This window comes from Ostrinia furnacalis, unplaced genomic scaffold, assembly GCF_004193835.3.
Source record: "Ostrinia furnacalis isolate ACB-3 unplaced genomic scaffold, ASM419383v2 OfSCF6946, whole genome shotgun sequence".
Lineage (NCBI taxonomy): Eukaryota > Metazoa > Arthropoda > Insecta > Lepidoptera > Crambidae > Ostrinia > Ostrinia furnacalis.
Window position 1 is genome coordinate 41,796 of NW_021137185.1, and position 26,084 is coordinate 67,879.

Consider the following 26,084-nt stretch of genomic DNA (forward strand, 5'->3'; position numbering starts at 1 on the left):
ATAGAACCAGTTAATTCTGGAAATTATTGATACCGATTAAAAGAGTTCGTACGTGAAGCACTTCCAGAATCAGTAACCTGTTTTACGATATCTTGTAAAGTTTAGAAATAATCGAGTGAGATCACTTATCGTTTCCACCCTGTATATTTCATAAGCCAGCAGTCTATATAAAACCCGCATATTAATGATCACTTCTCGTTCCACGTGTTTATTTTGACTTCGAAAGACATTTAGGCCGATTTTAGTATGTTTTTCATCTCATTAAAGCACACAATGCAAAGTTAAATCTGTTTGCGTTTATTTAGAATATCACATTCTATTTTAAGATGATTTTGCAGCATCACAATTGCAGCTTAAATCAAACTGTTTATTGTTTTTCTTAAAAGTTTAATACCTACAAAAGAGTAGGTTCTTACTTCTTACGTAAAATACGGTACGATATTTCCTTAAATTTAGTTTTTATAGCAAACGCAGTGTGCTTTTATTGCGTTGCCTATGAATGTATTATAATATTATGCCTGTTTGAAATTCCGTACTCATATTTTAGAAGCTTATGCAGGCCGCTTTTTCTGTGTAGATTTCGTTCTGTTTAAAAAATCCGAATTGCCAAACTGTTCTGGAACATTCATTAGGTATTTCTTTCTAAAAAAGTATTATTATGAATCTGCTAAAGTTATATTTTATGTTCCTCCACTAAACCTCATTTTTGATTTCAATTTTCCCCTTCGAGTCTATTTAATAAGAGATAGTTTGATTTCTACCGAAACTCTACATTAATTTCCAATGATCTTCCTGTATCCATCTGAAACACCAATCATCATTGATATGATATTGTTTAATCATTTTCAAAATTTATCACTGAGAAGCTCAGCACCCCGTATTACAGGATGGAATTTTGTAATAGCACCTGGAGTGAAAGTAACTTTTATTTTTGTAAAGAACTAGAACCTGTGGTTTCACTCTTGACAGAGCCGTCGTTGTCACTTCGATAGTAAAGGCGGATACCTACAGCTCTCCACATCTTCTTCTTTTGGTGTCGACAACAAACCTACACAGTGTCAGCCCAAAACTTCGCCACAAGAGTGGCGTTGTCAGTAGCACTCATTAAAATCCTCCTGAGTGCAGTTGCTTGGGCACTCAGGGCATGACATCAGGTGCTTCGTCGACTGGGGAACAAAACCGCACCTGCACTCCATGTTTAAGACATCCAAGAATCCCCACCTGACCAGATTGTCTCTCCACATGATCTCACGCAATCTCTCCTTGTTGGCAGACTGCCTGGTGTGCTCAGATACGTGGCTTGCTCAGCCTAGAAACATATTTGCGTGACTATACCACGGCCTACAAACGCTGCGAGATGCTGAGCTACTTCACGTGCTACCACCAGCGTTTGATAAAGCGTGCTGTTTTCGGTCTCATCTGCGCGATTATGCCTGATAAATGTGTTTTTATTGCTTTGTGAAATTCGCTGACACCACTGTCCAGTCCCGACGTTGGCTTAGGCTTAGAGCACAAGGCCAGTGGGCTCGTTACCGGCCGCTCTCGTAATCCCGCGACCTGAACGCGACGCTACAACACTTCCAATAACAATACATAAATGTTATATACCAATTTAGTAAATGTTATAATAATAATTATTGTAATAATGATTGTTTGACTGAAATTGGAGATCTCTTCAATTTCAGTCAGATACCTTTCTAACCCATTTTAAAATACTACCTACTCTGAGCTGTCATATTACTAGATAACAATATTGTTATGTCTGCAACATTATCCAATGTCTGTTGCGAAGATTACATCAAAAGATAATGAGCACATTTATGCATTGTTATCGTGATAACAAATGTTTCATCAGGCTCTTATTTTTTTAAGTAAAAGATAAAAATGCATTCTTTCTAATTAGTGTCATGTTTTAGAGAGTACAGCAAATTGTAATGATTTTAAAGAAAATAAAAATCTTTTCATCAACAAGATATTAAGTCAGTGTAGTCAGTACCTAAGATAAGTTAATTCCAAGGGACAACTAACCGTCAATATACCCGTGAGAAATGAAAAAGGAGAAAATAGGAGGAAGTCGACGCTGAGACGTACTTAATACGCTGATAAAGCAGATATTCACTATTTGCTATTGATTTGGGGCTCATATATCTTTTGTGGAAAAAAATTTTTAGACGAGCTGCTTATCCCAAGTAACACGCAAGCTGTATATTCACTGAAGTTAAGATTGATTTACGTTTTAAAGTCAGACTATCACTTTAAATCAGTTTTGACTTAGTTTAAATGCTTTTGAGTAGAATGCGGTAAAATTTACAATGCATGAAGCTATTATATGGTCTAAAAAATTAAGTTAATTGGCTTATAATCATACTAAAACATTAATTACTTTTAATATACAGCACCTTTAACAGCATTTACACTAACACAAAGGTTAAAACCGTATATTAGTAAATAAGAAAACCTAATGCATTAAATAAACGTTGTCGAAATATTCTATAGTGCATTCAGATATATTAACACATTTTACAGATTGAACGCATTTTTATGATCTTTTCTTATGCTTATTTACTGCTCAGCATTAGCCAAACATTTACTAAAGTTTTAGCTCTGTTATCTTCTTATTTTATTGTTACTTTAAAGCTTTTAGCACTATTTAGATAAATAAAAAAAATATTTTATTACTTTAGGTCATAATTTGGCCATAAAACCACGAGCCGTATGATTATATTCATTTGTGCGTTAGTAGGTCCTGTATATTCATTAGAAAATTTATGTCGAACGTGTCACGTTATTGACATGAATAAACAGTGGAAAAAGACTTAAGGCCGGGTTGCACCAACTTACTTTAACAAACGTCAAAAATCTGTCAAACCCCATACAAAAAACATCGGTTATCGTCATAGTTACGGTCAAAGTTAGGTGGTGCAACTCAGCCTAAGAGAACAGGTGGAGTAAAGAGAAAGATAAAGACGGAATATTCAAACTTTATATTTGGTTTAAGAAATGCAAAACGTGTTCCAAAAAATGATACACCTCATACACAAAATACAGTACAATCGGTTGTTGTGTGAGTCAAGAAGTTCCGTAGAACATTCCTTCATCCCTTTCGGTCGTTTGCACTATTTTAAAAGGCATCTGAAAAAAAAACAAATAAGCTTATTTATGACTTAATAGAGAAGTAGTTACCTGAAAACTAAATAATTACCCGTATAACGCATACCCTTAAAAAAACGACTACAGCAACACTACTAACTAGTTACAAAAAGTTCCTTTAAATTATTACTATTACAATGAGCGAAAAATAAGATAGGTAGCTATATCGTGTTTCATTACAAATTACATTTGTAGTGATAATGATTTTATACTTAACACTTGTCAAACTAGGTACCTACCTAATTGGAGACAGATAAAATTGAAAGACGTGGAGTAGGGGATCATGACGTGATTAAAGGATTCTAAATTATTGTTTCGGTACCCTGATTAACACTAAAGCAATCCATTTTTATGACGTTTAAACCTAATGAACATTATAACATACCTAAAAAGTGTTACAGTAATGCTAAAGATATCACTTAGATATTTTATATGTAGGTTGAATGACTTAACCATTTTCTTTTTACTATAATAAGACTGACAACATTAAAAGACACTAGTTGAAAGTTTAAAACATTAATATTATCTGACGCCATTTGCTTTCTGTTTTCTCTAACATAGAAAATAAAATTATAATACACATATGCATGAAATACTACTTATTATCCTTTTCTTACAAGCGGAGTATCGATAGAAGCAATTTTATAAGTTAAAATTAATCAAATCGTTAAAAAAATCACAAAAAGTGTCATATGTCGATTCTAAATTTGTCCCTATTTTATTAAAAAAAGGATTTCTGTGAGGGCGCGTGAATTATAAACCACAAACATATATATATTTTCACATAAGACTAATACTCCCAGCTCATTTTCATTCTTGAAACAAAAAAATATGATACTTACCTTATGATAAATTATTTTAAATAAAGACATTAAAACATCTCCTCACAACACCATTGCACTGCAATACTCTAAACGAAAAATAATCAAATCGGACAATAAAATGCGATAAGTTTTTTCGAATACTTTCAAACAAACAAAATAAAACGTTCAGCCTTAGAATAAAACGTAACTTTGGCATTGTAATTCTGAAAGCTGTTTCAAAGCTGTACTAACATCTAATAAAATGCTTTTTACATTAGAATATGCTGTCTAACAACTTTACTAATGTCTGTCTTCAATAACATTATAAGCGCTGGTTAGCAGCACTAATAATATTTAATAATGCTCAAAGCCGTATTATTTGGGGCCCAAATTGCGCTTACAAGACACTTATAGACTTTTATACGGCTGATATAGTGCTACATATGCTGCTCATATACTGCTCTGCACGTAGGTTCATGCTGTTGTACGCTTCTTATAATTGTGTTTTGTGTTACTTGGGATGCTCTGGTACGTTTACTTTTAGTCAGTCAAATATTTTCTGAAGTCTGCACGCCTGAGGTTTAATGTCTAATTAATATTGGGTATTTTCATATATACAGGGTGTTAGGTAAATGGGTATATGAGCCGACACTAGCCCATGTTAACATGTGCATATAAATGGTATGGTGAAGTCAGAAAATTGATATCATAATTTTAATTATTTTAATTTTCATACAAATCGGATTTATAAAATTTATTTAGTATGAAAATTTAAAAAAATCAAATGATGATATCAAATTTCTGACTTCACCATACCATTTATATGCCCATGTTAACATGGGTTAGTGTCGGCTCATATACCCATTTACCAAACACCCTGTATATCTCATTAAGTCTGGATGCTAGTTTCGTGACCTTGATAGAAAAATAAAAAGTGAGGCATTAATCCAAAAAATATTAACCTCACGATTCTTGAACTGGCACTTTTCTCTTCAGCCACGGTGTTGCATTTTCTCATTTGATTTAAATGTTTAACGTGGCTGAAGACAAATCAAGTAACAAATATATAAACTGACCTAATAATCATCAACTTGCTCAAATCTGTATTTATTTATCGGCACTGGTATAATATATGGACGAAAATGGATATGTGCATCTGTTAATAGGTCGGTATTTTGGTTGGCGGCGATCACTGTCCTGTAATGGACTTGACCTGCTAACGCTTTTGGCTCAATTTATGTTTTTGGCTCATCTTGATCTGACGGGGACTATTCCCACCTCTAGTTCTCGTTCGTGTAGCCTGTGTAGCCAGGATCTACAGCTTGACCGCCAATAAATAAAACCCACCCAGTGAAGGCCAAGTTTGTCCCGGGCCAGGCCAGGGTTAAACTGTCATTGATGGACCCGCAACGAAATTAATCAGAAGAACATAGGAGGAGTTTGAAGTTAAAGTTCGACTTCCGCCCTTTGCAAAGCGGATGACAAGTGACAAACAAAGGTTTAGTAGCCTTTAAGAAAAGACATGCTGATGCTGATGATGCGAGTTAGGCACTGGCAGGGTTGTATCGATTTGTTGCTGAGTACCTGGAGTATTTGATGCAACTGATCAGTATCGGCCACAATCATTGGGTATTAGTAATCCGCAGTCACGTGACTTCTGTATTTTTTGTCACTGTAAGCTTAGGTTCGTTTAATACGGTGAAATGCATTTGCTTTATGAAGTCAAAAAAACTGCAAAGCAATGAAATGTGGAAAGCAATGGGAAAGGAAACGATTTTCCTATGCGAGCACTAAATTGCGGGGTTTTGATGGTTTACTTTTATTACTGTTCTCATGGGCAAAGCTTCAGATTCAGATTGATGCACTCGAGTAAACATTCACATTTTGATCGAAATACTCGTACTGCGAGGTCGGTCAAAGCGTTTCAGATCGAGTAGTTCTAAAATAAAAAGTATGAACATGGAAAATCTTTATTCAATTTAGAATTTTACACCTATAATTAATTGGAGCTTCCTTAAAATATTACATAGGTAATAATGAATCTGAATCTAGTGCATTCTCATAAATAAAGTATTTTTTGTAAGTACCTAGTCGGTTTTTAAAAGATCAACATTGAATTCAAAAATAAATTATACACTTCTCCTCATCACTCGGGATTTCGCAGATATTTTGTTGTAAGTCCCTCAAAGTTAGCATTATGTGGGTACAATCACCCCAAAAAGAAAGTTGGAAAGCTATTTGCACCGTTTAAATAAAGGCCAAATGGCCAGGCTATGAATGGGAAAACATTTGTTGAAAACTAAAAGCCTTAAAAATGACATTGTTTTCTGTTAAACAAAAACCCTATTCAGAAAGTTTGCTGCATTCAGAAACTTTGCTGTTTGTTTGGTATTGATTACTGAATAATTTTGTATTCACGCGAATTAGCTAACAGGTGAAAAGTTTCAATTGTTGGCCATTTGAACTTTATAAGGAAAGTTTAGGGTGTTTTTGTGATTATGTAACTCGATATATGCCTGTAATACTGGATATTTACATACATGATGCAGCCTTGGGCAGTTGAATGTTAATTATAATACATACAAGAATATAAATTAATACATTGCTAGTAGTTAACATCATTTAATGACTATTAGTTATTAGAAAACTCTAAAGATAGAAATTATTGCAGTACAGTGTGAAGTGGGACGAACCGCATAATTTTTCTTCAGCAAAATGTTTTGCCTGTTTGAATAATTTTTTTTTTTTGGTTACCTGGTTGAGCAAACTTATCTGTATGATTTCCGTAGCTGAAGGTTTATCCATCGCTGCCTCTTGGCGCTGTATTTGCCCTGGATAAATTCGAAAATACGGATATCATTTTGGTGAGCAACTATGATCGATAGTTTTGCTACGGATGAGAATGTTAAGGGCTATTATTGCTGAAGAGAAATCATAGTGGTGGCGTCCCATACTATCAGTTTGAGTCGTTGCTCTGCTTGCAGGTAGACCCGGGGCCCGGCGCGGCAGCCGCAGCTGGCACGAGTCATGACGCGGTTCAGGCACTCCAGGTATTTCGTAGGCGGCGCCGCGCGGGAGGAACACTGTCACACGGCACCAAGGCTGAAATGTTACGTTTCCATTGCCATAAAGAATATACTACCACTATACTGACAATCGTGAAGATACGTTTTCCGCCGCTCGACTATTGTGGTAAACCTTGGTAAACCCACTCGTAACACAAGCATATTTAGTTTAGGGCGAGGGGTTAACGGGACTATTAGTAATTTGTGCAACAAGTACCTATCTTAAAAAACAGTTAATAAAATAAACATTATTTTTTACTATGCTTTATGAAGCTATACTCATTCAGTTACAGAATTTCTTTCGATATTTCAGTCATCGTTGTAAAATTCCATTGAAATATTTATACGTCCCGATATGTTTGCTTTGCACTGTGTTCATGGTTAATATAATGACACGCTTAATTCATTAATTATATTATTAGCTTTGCCAGGGACGAAACGATGGCAACGTTACATTTCTGCACTGTAGATATCTGTAAAACAATAACAGTAATTTTAAAATAATTTTATTTCATAAATCTGCCTTGAAAAGCTATTGTGACATTTCATTTCACCCGTGTGATGATTTTTGTTTTTGGTGAACGGCCCCTGGTCTACACCGCGAATTGCAATTGCTTAGTTACATTATTATACATATTATCTGTGGTTAAACATTGTTATTCGGTAAGTAAAGTTAAAGACGGATAGCGATTTAAAAAAGTTGCTTGATTAGTTACGTATTTGGATTTTTTTATCAATCAGGCTTCACTTAGGTCCTACCCCAAAAATATGAATTAGGTTTTATTTCTTTGACTAGTTTTAATTTTTGAGGGCTAATTTGTTTTTGAAACAAAATTATTCCAGCAATGTAAAATACATTATAACTTTACATATTGAATTTCTTTGTTCCATTCACTAATTTCACTAACCCAGCACTTACATTTAACTGGTCATAGTTTAATAGAGGATCACCTATTATTATTAGCCTCAACATCAAGTATAAGATATTATTAAAGTCCGTATTAAAAAACATCGCTCGAAACCATTTTCAATTTCATTCAGTTATTCAGTCCTGTGATCGGATCCACCAATAAAATAAAATAAAAATAGTAAAAAAGACTAAAAACACGCTTTTAATTACTGCACTAAAAGACGAACCCAAACTCGATAAGTTTCCGCCGTTTCGATTAGGAGTTACTATGGACACCGCCTGACTTCATAATCAGGACCCTTGACATCATCTAGCACTAAAGTGCTCGAAAAGACAAATCAAATAAATGAACCCAAACTCGATGCGATTCCGCCGCTTCGTTTAGGAGTTCCTATGGCCACCTTCCAGTCCTATAAAACAAAAATAAAGAAACAGTAGTGTAGAAAATACTTCTAAGAGTATTAAATTTCAGATTATTTATTATTCGTTAAGATCTGTGGTGTTATGTTTTATTCGGAAAAATTATAAAGTAAAAGCGCTTTTAAAGAAAAAGAAAAGTAGGTATAAGATTATTATCAGAGAAGACAAGCAAGATCTTAAAAATTAAGGTAGGTACAACTATGATGAATGAGTAATATACGAGTAAACTAAACAGCTTGAAATTATTTTATAAAATTTCATACACGAGTTGGTACCAACCTACAATAAGTTGTCCACTACATGAATAAGAGAGATTTTATATTGACGAGTACAGCCACGGCCGTTGAGTAACATACTTAATAACACTTGTGTAGACTTGGCCAAGAGTGACCTCGTTATAAAATTAAATGGATCAAACGAAAATAAAGTTAGTATCTAGTTTATTATTATGAACTACACTCAAGAAGACTTGATTCGTGTATACGTGCGGCCCTAAATATGCTCGCGAAACGCATATAAGTCAAGTAAGTCATGAGGCCTGACCCGGTAATGGCCTCTTACTGTTAAGATGTGATATCGCAAAAGGAGGCCCAGGAGCATATTTATTAATTGATGCATTTCATTGAGCCCTTGCTTTATTGAAAGCAAGCGGCAAAATGCAGTTTTTCGTGTAACGTACGAAACGCAATATATCGTAAAGGTGATTCTCTCTCTGCCCAAAGGTTCTCCACCTGACAAAGGCCACTGAAATCCGATCCAGAATTGCTCGCTAATTTTAGAGGGTTAGGGTTCCTTTTATTGGTGCTCGAGGTGGCGTCGGCGCTGCAGAGTGGCGGGACTGCGCCAGGTCTAACGAGCAGATATTGAACGGCGCAGAACTCTATGCACGCCATACTAAGCCGAGCCTTTTTCACATTTACAGGCGAGAGTATTTTGCAAATCAGTGGATACTAGTTTTTAAACGGTTTTCGATATTCGAGAATTAAAAACATAACCCTCCTTCTGGCGCAGTCGGGTAAAAATAGACCACCATTTCAATCAAATTAAAATACAAAAGAAAAAAAAGAATTTTTCAAATCGGTCCAGTAGTTCCTGAGATTAGCGCGTTCAACAACACTTGTTGAAATGATAACCACCCTTTTTTAAAGTCGGTTAAAATAAAAAGTATCTAAGATGTTGACTGTGGATATAAGGTATCGACATGCAAAATTTAATTGAAATCGGTCCAGCCATTTCGGAGATTAGCCCGTGCAAACAGAGAAAGCAAAAATTCTAAAAAAAAAATCCCCCTGACTTGTTTTTAAGCATTTTTTTCCTATGTTCCCTCTACAATTTTATTATATGTATAGATTAGAAGTTTGTAAAAGATATATATGTATACTAGCTTTTGTCCACGGCTTCGCCTGCGTGAAAAGTTTGTCACAAATCATTCTGCCTATATGCCTAGCCTATAAGGGAGAGTCCGCTAATTTGGACCAGTTTTTTTCAATCCCATTTTACACATAGTTTTCTTTTGTTTTTGCTAATGTCCATGGTATATAATAAAAGATACATTATTCAACTTACTATTTCATAAATATTAATTAACATGATTGTTGTAGCTGGCTGCTTTTGCAGTGAGAAAGATAAGGCAATTAACTGACATTGAAACGGCAAGGCTAGTATATTTTAGCTATTTTCATAGTATAATGTCATACGGCATATTGTTGTGGGGCTCAGCCGCGGACATTGAAACTGTGTTTGTTCTGCAGAAGAGAGCAGTGCGGGCCATTTATAACCTTGGACCCCGATTTTCCTTGAAAGATTTTTTTAAGGAAATAAACATACTGACAGTAGCTTCACAGTTCATTTATGAAAACCTTTTATATGTCCGCAAAAATATAGAGCAATTCACGAAAAAGAGCGATTTGCATAACTTTAATACAAGAAACAAAAATAAACTTGCCGTTCCAAATTTCAGATTGCATAAGATTGGTAATTCATTTATGGGAAAATGTATTAAATTCTTTAATAAATTACCACAAACTGTTGTAGAACTACCCATTCATAAATTCAAAGCACATATTAAAAGTACCTTAATGAAAAAGGGCTACTATAAAGTCGATGATTATTTAAAAGATAAAAATGTTTGGGATACGTTACTGCCTAGCTCGCATAAATATTTATAACTTTGTACATTTTAAAGCATGTAAACCTTTGAAAAAGAGGCTGACAATAGTGACTGAGTTTCTTGCGCTGCTTCTTCTCAGCACTGGCCCATTTATTGTCCTGAAGCAGTGGTAGGGTTAATACTGGGACGTGTAAAAGTGCTTTTTTTAAGCCTATTTACAGAAATAAATGAGTTTTAATGAGTTTTTATTAGTTTTAGTTTTTTAATGAGTATATTTAGCACAAATCAACGAAGTACGAGTTCAGAGCTTCGGTCCAATTTAGCCAACCGGTTCGATAATTTGTACCACAGGGTTACTAAATTAGATTTCAATAAAGAAGAACGGTCACGCCCCATACAAAAAAAACCCAGACCCGACAGAAACGAGACATACCTCAGTTTTTTTGTCATGTCTTAATTAGTTAAATTATATATTTTTTATATTCGAAATCTATGTATAACACCAAAATATTACCCTTTGTTTTTGTTCAGGCGTTATACAAAAACTAATACAAAATGCCTTTTTATCACCAAAATTGGTAAATGTATGTACCTAAATGTCTATTACAGCTGCTATGGAATGTATCTAGGTGATCTAGAGTTACAGGACCGGATTATATAGGGTGGTTATACATGTGGAACCATAATGATCTCACTCGAATATTTCTAAACTATACAAGATATCGAAAAACTAGTTACTGGTTCTGAAAGTGCTTCACGAGCACTTTCAAATGGTGCCAATAATAGGTTACAGATTATGGAAGCTGGTAACATTGAATTTTTGGATGTTGTAACTTCTCGTTTCCACCCTGTATAATCCGGCTGTATCTCCAGGTCACCTAGATACATTCCATAGCAGCTATTTAGGTACATACATTTACCAATTTTGGTGATAAATAGGCATTTTGTATTAGTTTTTGTATGACGCTTGAACAAAAACAAAGGGTAATAATTTGGTGTTATACATAGATTTCGAATATAAAAAATATATAATTTTACTAATTAAGACATGACAAAAAAACTGAGGTATGTCTCGTTTCTGTCGGGCCTGGGTCACAGATGACCGTTCTTCTTTCAAGCCTATAAAAAAACTATTAGTCCAGTCAATAAAGCATTATAGATGGAAAACTGTAGAACACAATTTCTGACTTCAGGACTTTATTCTGACAAGTTAGGAGGTGAACATAGCAAAAGTCCCCGCCCTTAGCCCTTGCGCCGGCGGGGAGAGGGGGGTTTAAAGGTGCCACTTTTCGGTTTTTCACTTAATCCTCGGAAACTATGCGTCCTAGTGACATGACTACTTTGAACCAAAAAAAGCATATTCAATTTGCTACAGGTGAGATAGACAAGTTTTTCTATAAATTGTATAGTTTTCGCGGCATCTGCTCTAGAATGTCTGTAATATTGGAAATTTTATTTTTGTCTTACATGTTTCTATCAGGAGAAAATCGACTAAATCAACATTGAGCAATAATTCTAGACATGCGGGAGCATGTTAAGCATAGTTCCAGGGAGGGGACTGCACCGTACGTATATTTAGACGAACCACTTTGAGCCACTTTTGACTCCTCATCACTCAAAAACTACTTTGCATTAACACTTCAAATTTGGCTCATGTGTTGAGACTTGCAAGATATACATCAGTTTCAAATTTCATAAATATGCCTCAAACGGTTCTTTAGATATTGACGTCCAAAAATCTACATGTCTGACCTATAGACCAAATTCTAACCACTTCCAGATGACCTCGAAGGTTCAAATTTGGCATCCAGAAAGGTAGTTATGTAAATACATAGCAACAAATAAAAAACCAGTAAATTTTAACAAAAAAAAATTTCAAAATCCTTTGGTAAAGTTCCATACAACTTGATGTGGTACAATTTAGCCGACTAGGTGATAGTGCTTTTAAAAAATCGGTAAAAAATATAGCTTATAAATACCGAAAAATGTTTCAAATAATTGTAATCCACACTAATTTACGCTTCTAAATAATATATTAGAAACACCCTGTGATTAAATTTAACAAAATTACAAACTAAACATGTATTGTCAAAAGTTACTTGAAAACAATGAAAAAATACGTTTCAAAATAAAACACACGTATTTGTTGTCACGGCAAAAACCACATGGCCGATATTAATTGATTTTAGTTGTGTATCGCTGAGTGTTGCAATTACAGACATTCAATAAATACTTTACGAAATATGGGGTTGGTACAATTTACCCGGCGGTACAATATACCGAACTCTCCCCTATGTTATTCTGACGTATAAAGCAACAATAATACGTAAGGTTTCATCAAAATCCGTACAGAATTATTTGCGTGAAAGAGTAATAAACATGCATCCATACATCCACACAAACTTTCGCATTTATAATACTTGTATTGGGTAGTAGGATTTGAACACTTAAGATAACAAAATCAGAACATAATATTAACAATATGTTTATCTTAGTACCAATATCATTATTATACTACATAATGTCACTTGTCTCACACAAAGAAATACGAATAACCACGCATTTCATTTCAGTTCTCACAATGCCTTTAGCAACATCATGAGTCTGTTTCCAATTTATTTGACCCCAATGGCGTTAACACAAATACCTTTGGGGTCTTCAAAAATTTATTTAAGTTAGTCTCTAAATTGTAAATACATCAATTTGTAATCTGGAAGAGCGGAGAGGTCTTTAACGGAAAAAAAATCTGGACACCGCGGTTCAGGACTGAGGGATATCGCCATCTAGCGTAAAAGCCTGAAGCTGAGCTGAAAGCCGGCTGGTTGTCTGACGGAGAGCAGACGGTCCCAGTTGGACAGATGGAGGCTTGTGTGCGCCGCATTAGTGGTGTTAAAAGTAACACAGGACATTGGTATACGTGAAAACGCATTTTGTCACTTCACGGGATTTTACAACAAAACTTTTATAACGGTAAAAAAAGATATTTACCCTCCCGACGTTTATAATAAATTTATAATTTTATAATAAAAAATGCAACATAATAGTTTAAAATATTATAAAACGCATTTTATTTAATTTAATTTAATTTTAAATAAAAAACTTCAAATAATCGAATTTCGGCGAGAACCGAACCCATGATCTTTCGCTTGCCGGGCGACTGCTCTTCCAACTGAGCTACTTAGACACTGGATGATCCCGTCGAAATTTTCAAGTGTAATACGCTGTTATGGCCGCGTTTAATGTTGGGTTGGGTTAAACATTTTTAGTTAAATCTCTATAATACATAACACAAGGTGACTTTGAAATCGTGGCATCCTTTTAAAATAATGATACAAATCCAATGAGTTAAAATTTCAAAATTTAAAATCTTGTACAGACGACAGCACATCAATTTTAATACTGTGGCATCTTATTTCGATGTATTAAGTGTTATTTTGCTACAAAATGTATTGGCCGATGTGCTGTTGACTGTACAATAGTTTAAAACTCTTTCTTTTTAAGATCACAATAATAGAAATAGTAGGTAGATAGTAAAAATAATGACAAAAAATCTCATTGGAATTGTCTCATATTTGGAGAATGCACTATGTATCATATCATGAGTAGAGTTTTATATTAAAAGGATGCCAACGATTTCAAAGTCACCCTGTATATTCGTATTTGATTAGTCAACATTATTATTTTAAGCCTTAACTTATATTTCTTGCTTACTTTGTATTAAACTAGTAATTATTGTGAAATAATTATGTAATTAAATTATAATAATGGGAACGCAAGCAATCACTTTTGCTTGGATGGTAATTAAATAATTTCCAGTAAAAAAAAAACATGTGAACAATAACAATGCTCGGAATAAGAACAAATTAATCGCCATTATACATTGAGTGTGCCCACAACTGAGATATTGTTGTCAAGACGTTTAGTCCTACCAGGCCTGTTCATCTCCGCGAGTTTACATCGAAAACAAAACACGCACGATGGCCCACCTACAGGATACTATTCGACAAGGCCTCGCATACGAGCGAACATTGACTCACGCACGCGTATTCTTGTGTATGATGGAAGAAAATAAAGAAAATGGTGGACTAAATACTGTGCAGTATTTAAAAATAAATAAAATAAAATTAAAATTTTAACTGCCTAAATAATAATAAAAACACTGAATGTACTTTTTTAAGTTGCCTCAAGACACTGAGAGGTTTGATTAATATTATTCATGATAATTCATGCTAAATCATGTATTTCCTCCGCCATTTTCCGCAGTTTGGCACCTCACGTCACATCATTTTACCGAAGTCAGCCCTATAGCTTCGGCGCAGTGCCGATCACTGACGTTTGTCAACAAAATGGTGCTTGACTCTTGAGACAGGCTAAATTACACCATATTGTTAATGACATTGAGCATACATTTTTTTAAATACCTTCGCGAAGTAAAACTTCTGTACGTAGTACTTATTATTATTCTGTGGTAATACTTATTATTATTCTGTGGTAGTACTTATTATTATTCTGTGGTAGTACTTATTATTATTCTGTACGTAGTACTTATTATTATTCTGTACGTAGTACTTATTATTATTCTGTGGTAGTACTTATTATTATTCTGTGGTCCTACGCATAGTGGATTAGGTATTTGCTCGGTGGTCCAGTCAAGTCCTTGCTAGATTCGTCCGTTCGTTCGGTATCCAGTCGTAGCCTCAAAATCAAATAGTATACAGGATAATATTGTTAAACTCATGTTTTCTATTTTCCAGCTTTACTCGCCTAATTAAAAATGAAAAAATAACAACTGTTTGGCAGTGTTACCAACGGTACTAATGAATTTATCATGGGTTACTGGACCAAATATTTGAAATAAACTCATCGCTGTGATTTTTTAATGTAGTAGGTACTATAGATCCGGCTTAGGTAATATTATTGTATGTGTCTGCTGTCCCAGTGAGTAGCGCGGGCCGAGCAAACAGGCTCCGCGGGGGTGCCTGCCGTGGACAGGCGATCAGTGTTGTAAGGCTGATCCACTACCAATAAGTACACCGCCTTGCTAATTCCGTAGTTTTAAAGCGTTCAATTGCTTCAGCGATGTCCTACTATAAATAAATTCATAAAAAATTAAGTTTTTTACTCTTTCAGTTCTTGTCTCATATACAAATATTGTTGTAATACATTTTCATTATTTCTTTTTACTTATCACGCTTTTCTTTTGGTCTATAAATCATGGCACTGCACATTTAATATCTTTATGTAGATTATTTTTATTATGTTTGAATGTATTCCAATTCGAAGGGTTTTATTGGAAGCCATAGTCCGCGTGTCCCGTCCCTACGGAGCTGTCGCACAGTGGGCCATTGTGTCAGTCGCAGGCTCACTATTGAGCGCTCGACCTTTATCCGCTGGCAGCACCTGCGCCTGCGTTTTCATTAACATTATGTCATACTTGCGAGGGCCGAGTCCGCCCGCCCAGAGACGAGAGAAAATCACGTTATTCAATACGTATGTCCATTCTTGTTGCAGTCATTTTGTTGATATCACAAATCTTTGCATACATACGTATCTAAGAGCTCGAAGCCCACGCAAAATTTTTACAGTGAAAATTAAATGATGATGTATGTGTGCCTGTTGACGTATTTTTATAAATACTTGCAGCCCGAATACAATAACTTTAATGTGTGTTATGTTAATGAGCCTTTAATGAATTAGTTCAACCTTTTTGACGCCATCCGATTTATTCTGATTAATGTATCTATCACTTGCTTATCTAACACTTACGTATAATACTCATTCAAATTCACTATAACATGTTTGTTATGAAGTAGGTACTGAACTACTGAGGTAGCACAAAAGTGAATTTCGAACCGTGGTGCAGGTAGATTCCTCACTTTCACCTGAAAATAGACATACTTACAGACGGTTAGGTTTGTCTTATGTTTACGAGTATTAAGGCGATTAGAGTCCTCAATGACCTTGAGCGTTTGACCTTCACGCTTCGCACAACACCCGCGCACCCCGCACGAAAACTCCGATTTGACACCGATCAAAAATACACGGGCATAGGTAGGTACAGAATAGAAGCTCTTTCTTCATACATTACTGCCTATTATTTTAAACTTGAATTGATGAACCTTGATGTCGATGTCATTCAACCCAGGCGCAAGTGATCGCCCAAAATGTTCTAAACTAGCGCACCGTATAGTAAGGTATTTATATTTAACAAAAATTACAAATCCATGAACATTTTGTATGGGATAATATTTTTTATTTTATTTTATTTAGCTTACAATGTATGTTGTGTGTAAACTATGTTTGTTCGGGTGGAATTTTGCAAGCTGAATTAGTTAGACCCATTTCCTGACGACAACCGATTGAGTTAAAATTTCGGATACACATGCAATTCGGATGACAATGCAATATTATGATGACATGGAGCTGATCTGATGATAGAGCTGGATAATCAGTGACCCCATAGGAACTCCGGAATAAAACGACTCCATCGAGTTGAGGCTCGTTTGATTTGTATTTATTTATTTACATTAGGGTTTACATAGTTACGGTAAACTACTATTCATTTTGATCGCTAATGTCAGTTTGCAGCGAGTAACACAACCTCCCCGTCTGAAGGCCAGCGGCAGTCTGCCGCCCGCACCCCGCGAAGGCCCCCTCAACAGCAAAACGTTCGGAATTTATCAAAAGTAAAATTTATGAATGAAAGTAATGTTCGATTGAAAAACGCAACGTGTCATTTAAAGATTAAAAAATTCTTAATCTATTCGTGCAAAAATCTTTAAAATTAACATAGCCGTTTGGGAGGAGTAGGGAATTGAAGTAAAAAATCGATGTCCCGTATTTATTTTTTTAATCCACAACAAAGAGACGTAGGAAAAATTCAAACGTGTCAAATGTAGTCCTTGAACTGTTGTATAACATATATTTTTTTCAACTATTTTTGTCCAGCAGTATAAGAGGAGTAGGCTTTACAAAATGACAATTTCACGCGGATTGAGGACACTAATCGCCTTAACTTAAATCTTTGGCTAAACAAAGCATTACTTCTTTAAAAATGTAATTTTGAAGATTTATCGGGCTATAATCTATACCGTTTTTTGTTGATATAATAACTTAAATGAAAATACTTATTCAACACTTACTTACCTAAATTACATTCATTACCTACACTTAGAGGCACTGTATCATCAAAGGGCACTCAAATTGAAGAAAATTCTTAAAATGTGAAAGTCAATAAAAACATTGCAAATTAGTTTTAATTTCATCAGCAATACGATAAGGTTAACTACATAATTATCTTAAGGTGACATTTTACTGAAAACGATATTTACGTTTTCGTAATGTGCTATTACAGAGATTGATGAAGCCGTACAAAATAGTAATCGTTTAAAATTAAATGGTCCTTTACTCGGTTTTCAAGGTCTTATGATACTGTGTTGTGTAGGTCATACAAATTCTGAAAGCAGTTTGCATCGTCTAACCCTCATCTCAAACAAAGCTTCTTGCTGCTTGCTGTAATCTGCTTCAGTATCTTATAGGTACTTCAGCCAATATTCACGTACAGGTTATGGACGTAATTCATAAGATAATTAAATATACTTTATTTAATCTTCAAAAATAAACGCTGATATCAAACATTTATGTTTGGACAATTGCTTCTCGACCGAGTGTTACATATTTAAAGAAACTTCTGTAACTAACACAGTTAGCCTACGTTCGGTTTCGGCCGATAAACAATCACCTTGATCGTGAAAAACAAAAGTGTAGACGTAATAAGTTGTTCTCATTCACGAGTTTCACACAGTTTCAGGTTCCAACGAGCAGTGACATAATGCTGTAACTGTAACGCGACGGAAACTGTCCTCGAAAACACTTCACAAAACTTTGTTCGATAGAGCTATTATTACCGAATAGCTCGTGACTCCGTGCCCGAGACGTCTGCAAATTCAAAAAAGGCCCTCTCGCTAAATTGCAGTAATGTTTGAAGAATTTCCTCCAGATTCCATTTCTTGGTCTGGAGGTTTGATTGTTTTTTGTTTCAGGCCGCCAGTTATACAAGTTTTATTAGAAAATACTGTTACACATAATGTAGAGCTCGTTAATAATAATAGCAAAGTTACTTAGTATACAAACATGTCAGACACATGACTTGCTTTCAGAATTTTAAGTGGTAATTTTCTGACGTCTCACTTACAATGTAATCGCAACGGGACAATATCTTACCCGTGGACCTATTTTAATATAAAGTAGGACGTCAAATCTAATACTTAGCTTTTCTTTTAAATCTCTCCCTATATAAAAAAAACCATCGAATAAAATCTTCAGACTCAACTTTTCAAGGTCTTTAGGACCTGTTGCCTCGACGGGCCAACCCTTACAGGGCTCGTCGCGTTGCTAGGCGACGGACACTGAACGGTGGCCCTTGGCCCTTCATAGTGTCCCCTTAGATCGCACGACACCCTCGAACAGCTGATACTCAATAGGTCCTTTGTGGATCTATCCAGTTCAGATTGAGTGCTTGAGCCCCTAAGCATCTTTATAAAGTTGTATACTGTAAGGTTTTTGGATTTAATGAAGCTATTTAACAATAAAGCTCGTCCAATGAATAGTTTTCGCCATAACTAAATTTCGGGTACTTGTTCACCTTCTTTGTCGCATATTTCCAGATGGTCCAATGACAGTTTAACTTTGGTTACTGGGTTGGTTGGTTGAGTTTTTATTGGCGGTCAAGCTGTAGGTCCTGGTTACACAGAAGTTGCAGCGGTTTGAACGAAAGGTGGGAATAGTCCCGAATCCTTAATACGAATATGTAGGTTTTAAATTTTTTATGAAGAATGATCATTATGGTATCAAATTGTATGAGAAATATTTTCGGACCTTCAATGATAGGAATTGAAAATTATGTAAGAAAATGCGCTACCGTTCATACTACTTCGGACCTTTGAGGGCCTTAGCCAGGACACATTGCAGCTTAAGCTACAAAATATGTTTTGCGTCAAAATGTAGCTACTTAGTTCAGCTCTGGTTTCGTGGGACGCGCAAGAAACAATGTACCGTGTAACTCTGGGCTTATTTTATAACTAGGCTTTGCCCCCGTGTTCGTCAGGTCATTTCGGTCTGTCACAGAATGTCTTCATCGAGCGCGTGTTAACCGGGTAAAACAAAGTTTTTGCCTGGGCCTCAAACTATCTCTCATAGTCCCAGGGTTCATGCAATACTTAGGTATTTGTTTGTAAACTAGAATTTAGAATAATGATTGTAGTATTTAATTCTCTGTATTTAGGTAGTGTTCAAGAATTAGCCCAACCCAAGAGCAAAGTTCTGAACCGTTTGTTAAACAATATAAAGCTTGTAAAATAGCCCTCCAACGCAAACAATATAAACTTGCGAGTTCTGTAGGTAGCTACACAAGTCGCCGCTGTGCGTCTGCGTTGCCTAGCAACGGGCGGCTCAGCAGCTGTCAGCAGCAGGCTGGAGCAACAGGTCCCCGCGAGTGTTGGCGACCTTTAAAGCAGCCTTTTCGATTGCCTTGCCAACTGCCAACTGCCTCATCATTTATTGTTTTACTGTTAGCGGGAAGGATAATTTCACTGTCATTGAGTGTTAGTTACGTTTCATGAGAGAATTTAAAAGTAAAATCATATTATGGGCTATTCAAATTATGTTTATACTTAATAAAATATTATATGTTCGCACAAAATATTACTATGAATAAGTTAACAGATACCATAGTTAGTATCTACCAATAACTTTTCTCTCTAAATACACGATTATGTTACGTAAAATAAATGAAAAGAAATTTTCCAGTAAATATTTTTCTTTGTGAGAAACTAAATGATGTTACTTTATAGTATAAAGTTTATACTATTACTCATACAAGATGGGAAACAAGAGTGGTTAAAAAATCCTTTTAGCCTACCTATTCTACACTTGAACATCGTTTAATTTTATCAAGAACCTTACATTCTGAGCGTAAACGTTTATTTTATTACTTGTGAAATTGAAAAGTGAGTTTACTGTAGTACTTATTTTGACCCTTATTTTGGGTCCGTGGCCGAGTCCCCCAGTATTCGACGCACCCGTGGTTGAAGCCCCCGATTTAAATAAATTTAATATCATATTTTTTTCGGCTTTTGCACTAAGTACAGTCAACGAAAACCATGCATGTTTGACGTTATTTAAAATGATGTATTTAATTTTTTGTTAAAAATACTTAAAACTTTTATAATTAAAACTTTTATTTGTAGTTAGTTAAATGTAGAGAGAGTAGAGTTATTTTAAAGACTGATTGTTACAATTATTTGATTAGGTAAAACGATTAACATGTTATTATAGGTAAATAAAACCTATGATAAAATATGATAGGTTAAAATAAAACCTATTATATTTTTAGGTATCATTATGGTAAAATAATATTAAACATTTATTTGTACGATCAGTATAAATATTTATTCGTTTATAAATATATTTGTGACTGACTATACATTTGATTGAAAATTTATTCTATCTGATCGGGGGCGTCGACCACGGGTGCGTCGAACACAGGGGGACTCGGCCACGGACCCCTTATTTTGCTTTTTAATTCGCGACAAAACAGAACTTGTTTAATTTTAAAAGGCAATGTAAATAGAAGTTAATATCCTGTAAGAATTAGCCAACGAGCTGGTCATAGGTGACCCCAGCACACTTTGTACTGGGTTTAAAAAAACTCACCCCTCCTCCTGCCTCCTTTTGTTAAAGTCGGTTAAAAAGTTAAGAATGGTGCGGTAGTAGGTATGTAACCAAGTGAGAGGCTTATTGATGTTGTCGCCATTGAACAATCTATGGTGTTGATTCCAAACATTGTTTACGTAATCACTGAATCATTTTAAAGGCATAACAATATCCTAAACTGCGGAAGTTTGACCAGCGCAGTCAAACATCGGGGCTTCCGATCCGGCGGATGTAAACTAACTTGCAGCTTTGAGCCAACACGGCCGAAGTATTAGGTAAATTGCGGGAGGCGATCGCTAAATGAACCCGCTTTGGCTTGCTGCCTGCGGTACAAGGAGGATGTTTTCAGACGGAATGAGTTTCTGATCCACGTTTGTTTATCTGTTTGATTCAGAACTTGGGATTAAAAACTCCCGAAATAGAATCAGATGTGCAAGTTGTCGACATGAATTTATACTTGTTACTTTGTGATATTTTAAGTTTAATATAGAGTCGAGAGATTAGTCAAGCTTAAGTTTTTATACACATAATATTTTAATATATTTCTTGACACATTCTGTTGCGCTTTATATCTATACTAGAGATGAAACGGATATCCGGTAACTATCCGGTAGGCCGGATATCCGGCCTAAATTTACTATCCGGCCGGATACCGGATAGTAACTCACTATCCGGCCGGATACCGGATATTAAAAAACTACGACAATTTCCTAATCATAAAATGAAATACATTAATCTTTCAGGTAAACATCAACAAAATGGCTTATAATAATCACGGTTTTTATTTACAGTCCAAAAAGTTACAAAAAGCCATATAAAAAAACTAATTTCTTTTTCTGGGATATTCACTCTAATGACGAATACACTATTTGTAAATATCTGTTAAGTCAAAATATTGCCAAATAAAATAGGCGATCTTTTTTTCACTGGTGGTTTGATGTCATGATGCAGCTCAGTCAGATTATGCAGCAAGTAAACTTATTTGATTTTCGCTATTCAATCACAAACTCACGATGGCAACCGAAATCGCCCGAATTGATCTGCCCCCTAGACAAGTGGCAAAATCTGACATTCTATTCGGATTGATACGATTTTCGAAAAGTGTGACTAGTCTAGTCTATTAGTAGAACCACTGATCGCGTTCTAAGCACCTGTGCGGCGCTATACTCGTCACGACATGCAACGAGACAATGGGCCAACTATCCGGCCGCCGGATATCCGGCTATCCGGCCTAGCTGCTGGCCGGATATCCGGTATCCGGTATCCGGCCAAACAACTATCCGTTTCATCTCTAATCTATACTTTATAATAAAAAGCTGAAGAGTTGAATTTTTTTTTATTTGCTTGAATGCGGTAATCTAAGGAACTAGTCTACTAGTCTGATTCTAAAAAATATTTTTGTGTTGGATAGCTCATGACCTATGACATCACCCTACAGCCACAATAAAATAAAATTAACAACTTTAACATTACATTACAGTTGTGGAGTAGTAAAGAAAAATGTTGCAAAAACGGGAAACATTATTCAAACTATTTTTACGCGTACCTACGAAGTCGCAGCCACAGTTAGTCTAATATAAATCTTGCAAAAAAAAGAACGTCTCAGTATTTGCGGTCAAAATAGGTAATCACAGAGGGTCCTGTAATCAATTAGTGTGCCCAGTGTCGGGTGTCGGTGTCGCGTGTCCGAGATTGTCTGCCCTCCCGACTCCCGAGGGCCGCGCGCCCTCCTCGCCTCACCTGCTCAGTCAATATACACCGGTAACTCACTACACACCGATTACATTTCAGAACTAATTTATTCAGGATAATTGCTATAGGACAGGATTGACTGATTTTGGTTTATCGGATTTGGAGTAAATCATAACATTTCGGTACACGTGCAATGTGAATGAAAGATAGTATTCTGTCATGTCATTGTAGCATACAATGATTTATAGTAATTTCTAATAATACCTATATTAAACATGAATCAGCCTTCATCCCATCCGCATTAAGTGCATTTAATGGTGTTATTATCAGATAAAGGCTGCGCTAACTATTGTCGTGCTATTTTTTTATCGTCACACGGTGCACTCCATAGGAATTTACTGCACGCACACGTACACAAAGCTCCGTGTATCCAGTGTACACACATGTAGGCTAGAGATATGAAACTCGTACCTAATACTAAATATGGGGATGTTTTAGTTAGAGAATACGATCTGACTGACAAGTAAAATGTGGAGTTTGCTATCTTTAGACCACTACGAATGTAGGTACTCCCTTCCGGGAGAAAGTTAGCTAAACAAGTGTGAACTTTACGTCACACAAGAATACCACGATAGAAAGCCACCATGTTCATTTCCATAATACGTGTAATAACCAAAGCATTTATGGGTATTTATTGTCATGCTAAGCATCTGCGAACAAGGCTCTTCTCATTTACCACCACGGAAGGTCGCTCATTATTCTCAATTGAGATGTGTTATGTTTTATTATTTTTATTATTATTGCTATCAGCTGAACGATCGCAAAAAAGAAACTAAGGAGGATGAATCCTAGCGGCGGTGATCCCGTTGGATATACCTACATTGTAAGTACCTAAACCGTATTATGTGTAAAAAGCAATAAACGTTTTTTTTATTTTATTTATTTACTCGTATTTATTACTTGAGTCGTATGTCAATGGTCAAATATTTACGCAAAACTAAAAAGTCATAAGTTTCCATTTTATAGGCAGTCTTATAATATGATTGCTTTAATTAAGTAACATCTGATAAGTAGAGTTACATTTACCTAACTTATTTTCTACTGGATATTGAGCGTTCCTTACTTGCGTCGTACTTGCTTTTGCATACTCAGAATTAGGTATTAATTATACACAGGGTAACAACCATAATACATAATTATTAATTATACAAGGTGGTAGTTGACACAGTGTGTTTAGTTGTGTGGGGCCGGCCAAGCGTCTTGCATAACGGCTAATTATCTGTACCTAGGCTCTAGTGAGGCAGACGCGCTATCGGATGAATCGGTCCTTCGACCACGCTGCATCTATTGGGGAACAGTCGGGCGTAGAGTCAACAGGACATGCCCTTTGAAAAGCGTATTATGCACCAAGTCAACCTGCAGGATAATTAGCTTAATAGCTTGCCTAAGGACTGATTTCTCAATCGTCTGATATCTTTCAGCTAAAGATTAAACTTGTCATTTATTTCCCATACTGAATCTGTCAATGTTAAAGTTACCCGACGATTGATTCAGCCCTTTGACTCGTTACACTTTTGCAAACCTGGCTGGTGTGGGATGATTTTAGGTTTTAATTTCATGGCAACGCTCAGGGATAAAATTAAAAAGTTTTCTGTAAAAACCAGTCAATAAAGTGAAACGTCATCATAAAACCGATCAGTAATTTGTAAACGTTATTGTTTTAATATTATAATTTATTCAAACTTTAATAGTAACCGCCTTGAAGATTGTGTACTTACTTAGTATTATTTAAACAAACTTATAAAAAAATAGACCCAATAAAAATTGAGGATAATTAGTCATTAATAAGTCTTGATTAATCATGAATGTAAAATTTCCTCCTCATATGACCTTGGAGGCGGTCGGGAGCGGGTTCGCCGACCGATTCCGTCTGCCGGCTGTCTGACAGTGCTCTGCTCTACGTGGTGGTACTAGGGAATGCAGAATCGGTTCTGGTTTGAGGAACCGGGTTTTTCGGGTCTGGTGGTCATAAGAACCGGGAGTCCCGGTTTTTTCGGTTCTTTCGGTTCCAAAAAAATAATATTTTGATTATGTTTTTTTTTTATTGAAATAACACTTCTTTGAATAGACTAGGAATAATCAACAAACATGATTTACAATATTTTTCTATTTTTACTAAATTCTACTCCCAAAAATAGAAAAAAAGGAAAATAATTAGTTTTCAATTGAGGTACCACAATCAGTCTTTTTCATCCAACTTATCGATATATTTGACTATTTATATATTGACTGTCAGATGCAAAGCAAATAAAGGAGAAGGAGTGTTGCCAACTCTCACACAAAAATATAATCATCATCATCATCATTTAATTTTAAACCATAGGATAGGACGTCCACTGCTGAACATAAACCTCCCCCAATGCTTTCCATGTTGATAGATTGGTAGCGGCCTGCGTCCAGCGCTTCCCTGCTACCTTTATGATGTCGTCGGTCCACCTTGTGGGTGGACGTTCCACGCTGCGTTTTCCGGTACGCGGCCTCCATTCCAGGACCTTCCTGCCCCATCGGCCGTCAGTTCTGCGTCCGCGTCGGGCTATGTCCGCTGAATCCGCTGACATAGAAATGAGGAGATCCGTAAATGAACTAAAGTCGCTAACTTTAGTTCATTTACGGATCTCCTCATTTCTGATTCGATCTCATAAAGAAACACCGAACATAGCCCTCTCCATAGCACGCTGTGCAACTTTGAGCTTATGTATAAGGCCTATAGTGAGAGGCCACGTTTCTGAGCCATAAGTCATCACTGGTAACACACATTGGTTGTAGACTTTCGTCCTCAGGCACTGAGGTATTTTGGATGAAAAGATGTTGCGTAGTTTCCCGAACGCAGCCAAGCCGAGTTGGATTCGACGATTGACTCCCTTTTCGAAATTGGACCTACCTAGCTGGATCGTCAACAATCTCGAGGATTGAGCTCCCAAACGAAACTGGGTAGGGCGCAACATGGACATTGGACATAAGCTTTGTTTTGTCCATATTCATCCTCAGGCCTACCTGTTAGGAAACTCGATTAAGGTCTTTGAGCATTATGCCAAGATCTTACAACGATTCTGCCATGACCACAATCAGTATCGTGGGCAAACCGAAGGTGAGTGATGTACTCGCCATTAATGTTTATGCCGAATCCTTTCCTTTCAAGGAGTTTGAAAGCGTNAGGTGGT

The 26,084-nt window shown here is 35.9% G+C and overlaps 1 protein-coding gene across 4 annotated transcripts in view; it reads left to right on the plus strand.

Moving 5' to 3' along the window:
* The window catches only part of cyc (basic helix-loop-helix ARNT-like protein cyc), a 101,109-nt gene that overhangs the window by 8,103 nt on the left and 66,922 nt on the right, over positions 1-26,084 (plus strand). For all 4 annotated transcript variants that reach the window (XM_028318634.1, XM_028318635.1, XM_028318638.1 and 1 more), the window contains exon 2: positions 6,938-7,003. In XM_028318634.1, coding sequence (XP_028174435.1) covers positions 6,981-7,003 — 23 coding nt within the window. In that variant the 5' untranslated portion in view covers positions 6,938-6,980. The remainder of the gene's footprint in view (positions 1-6,937; positions 7,004-26,084) is intronic.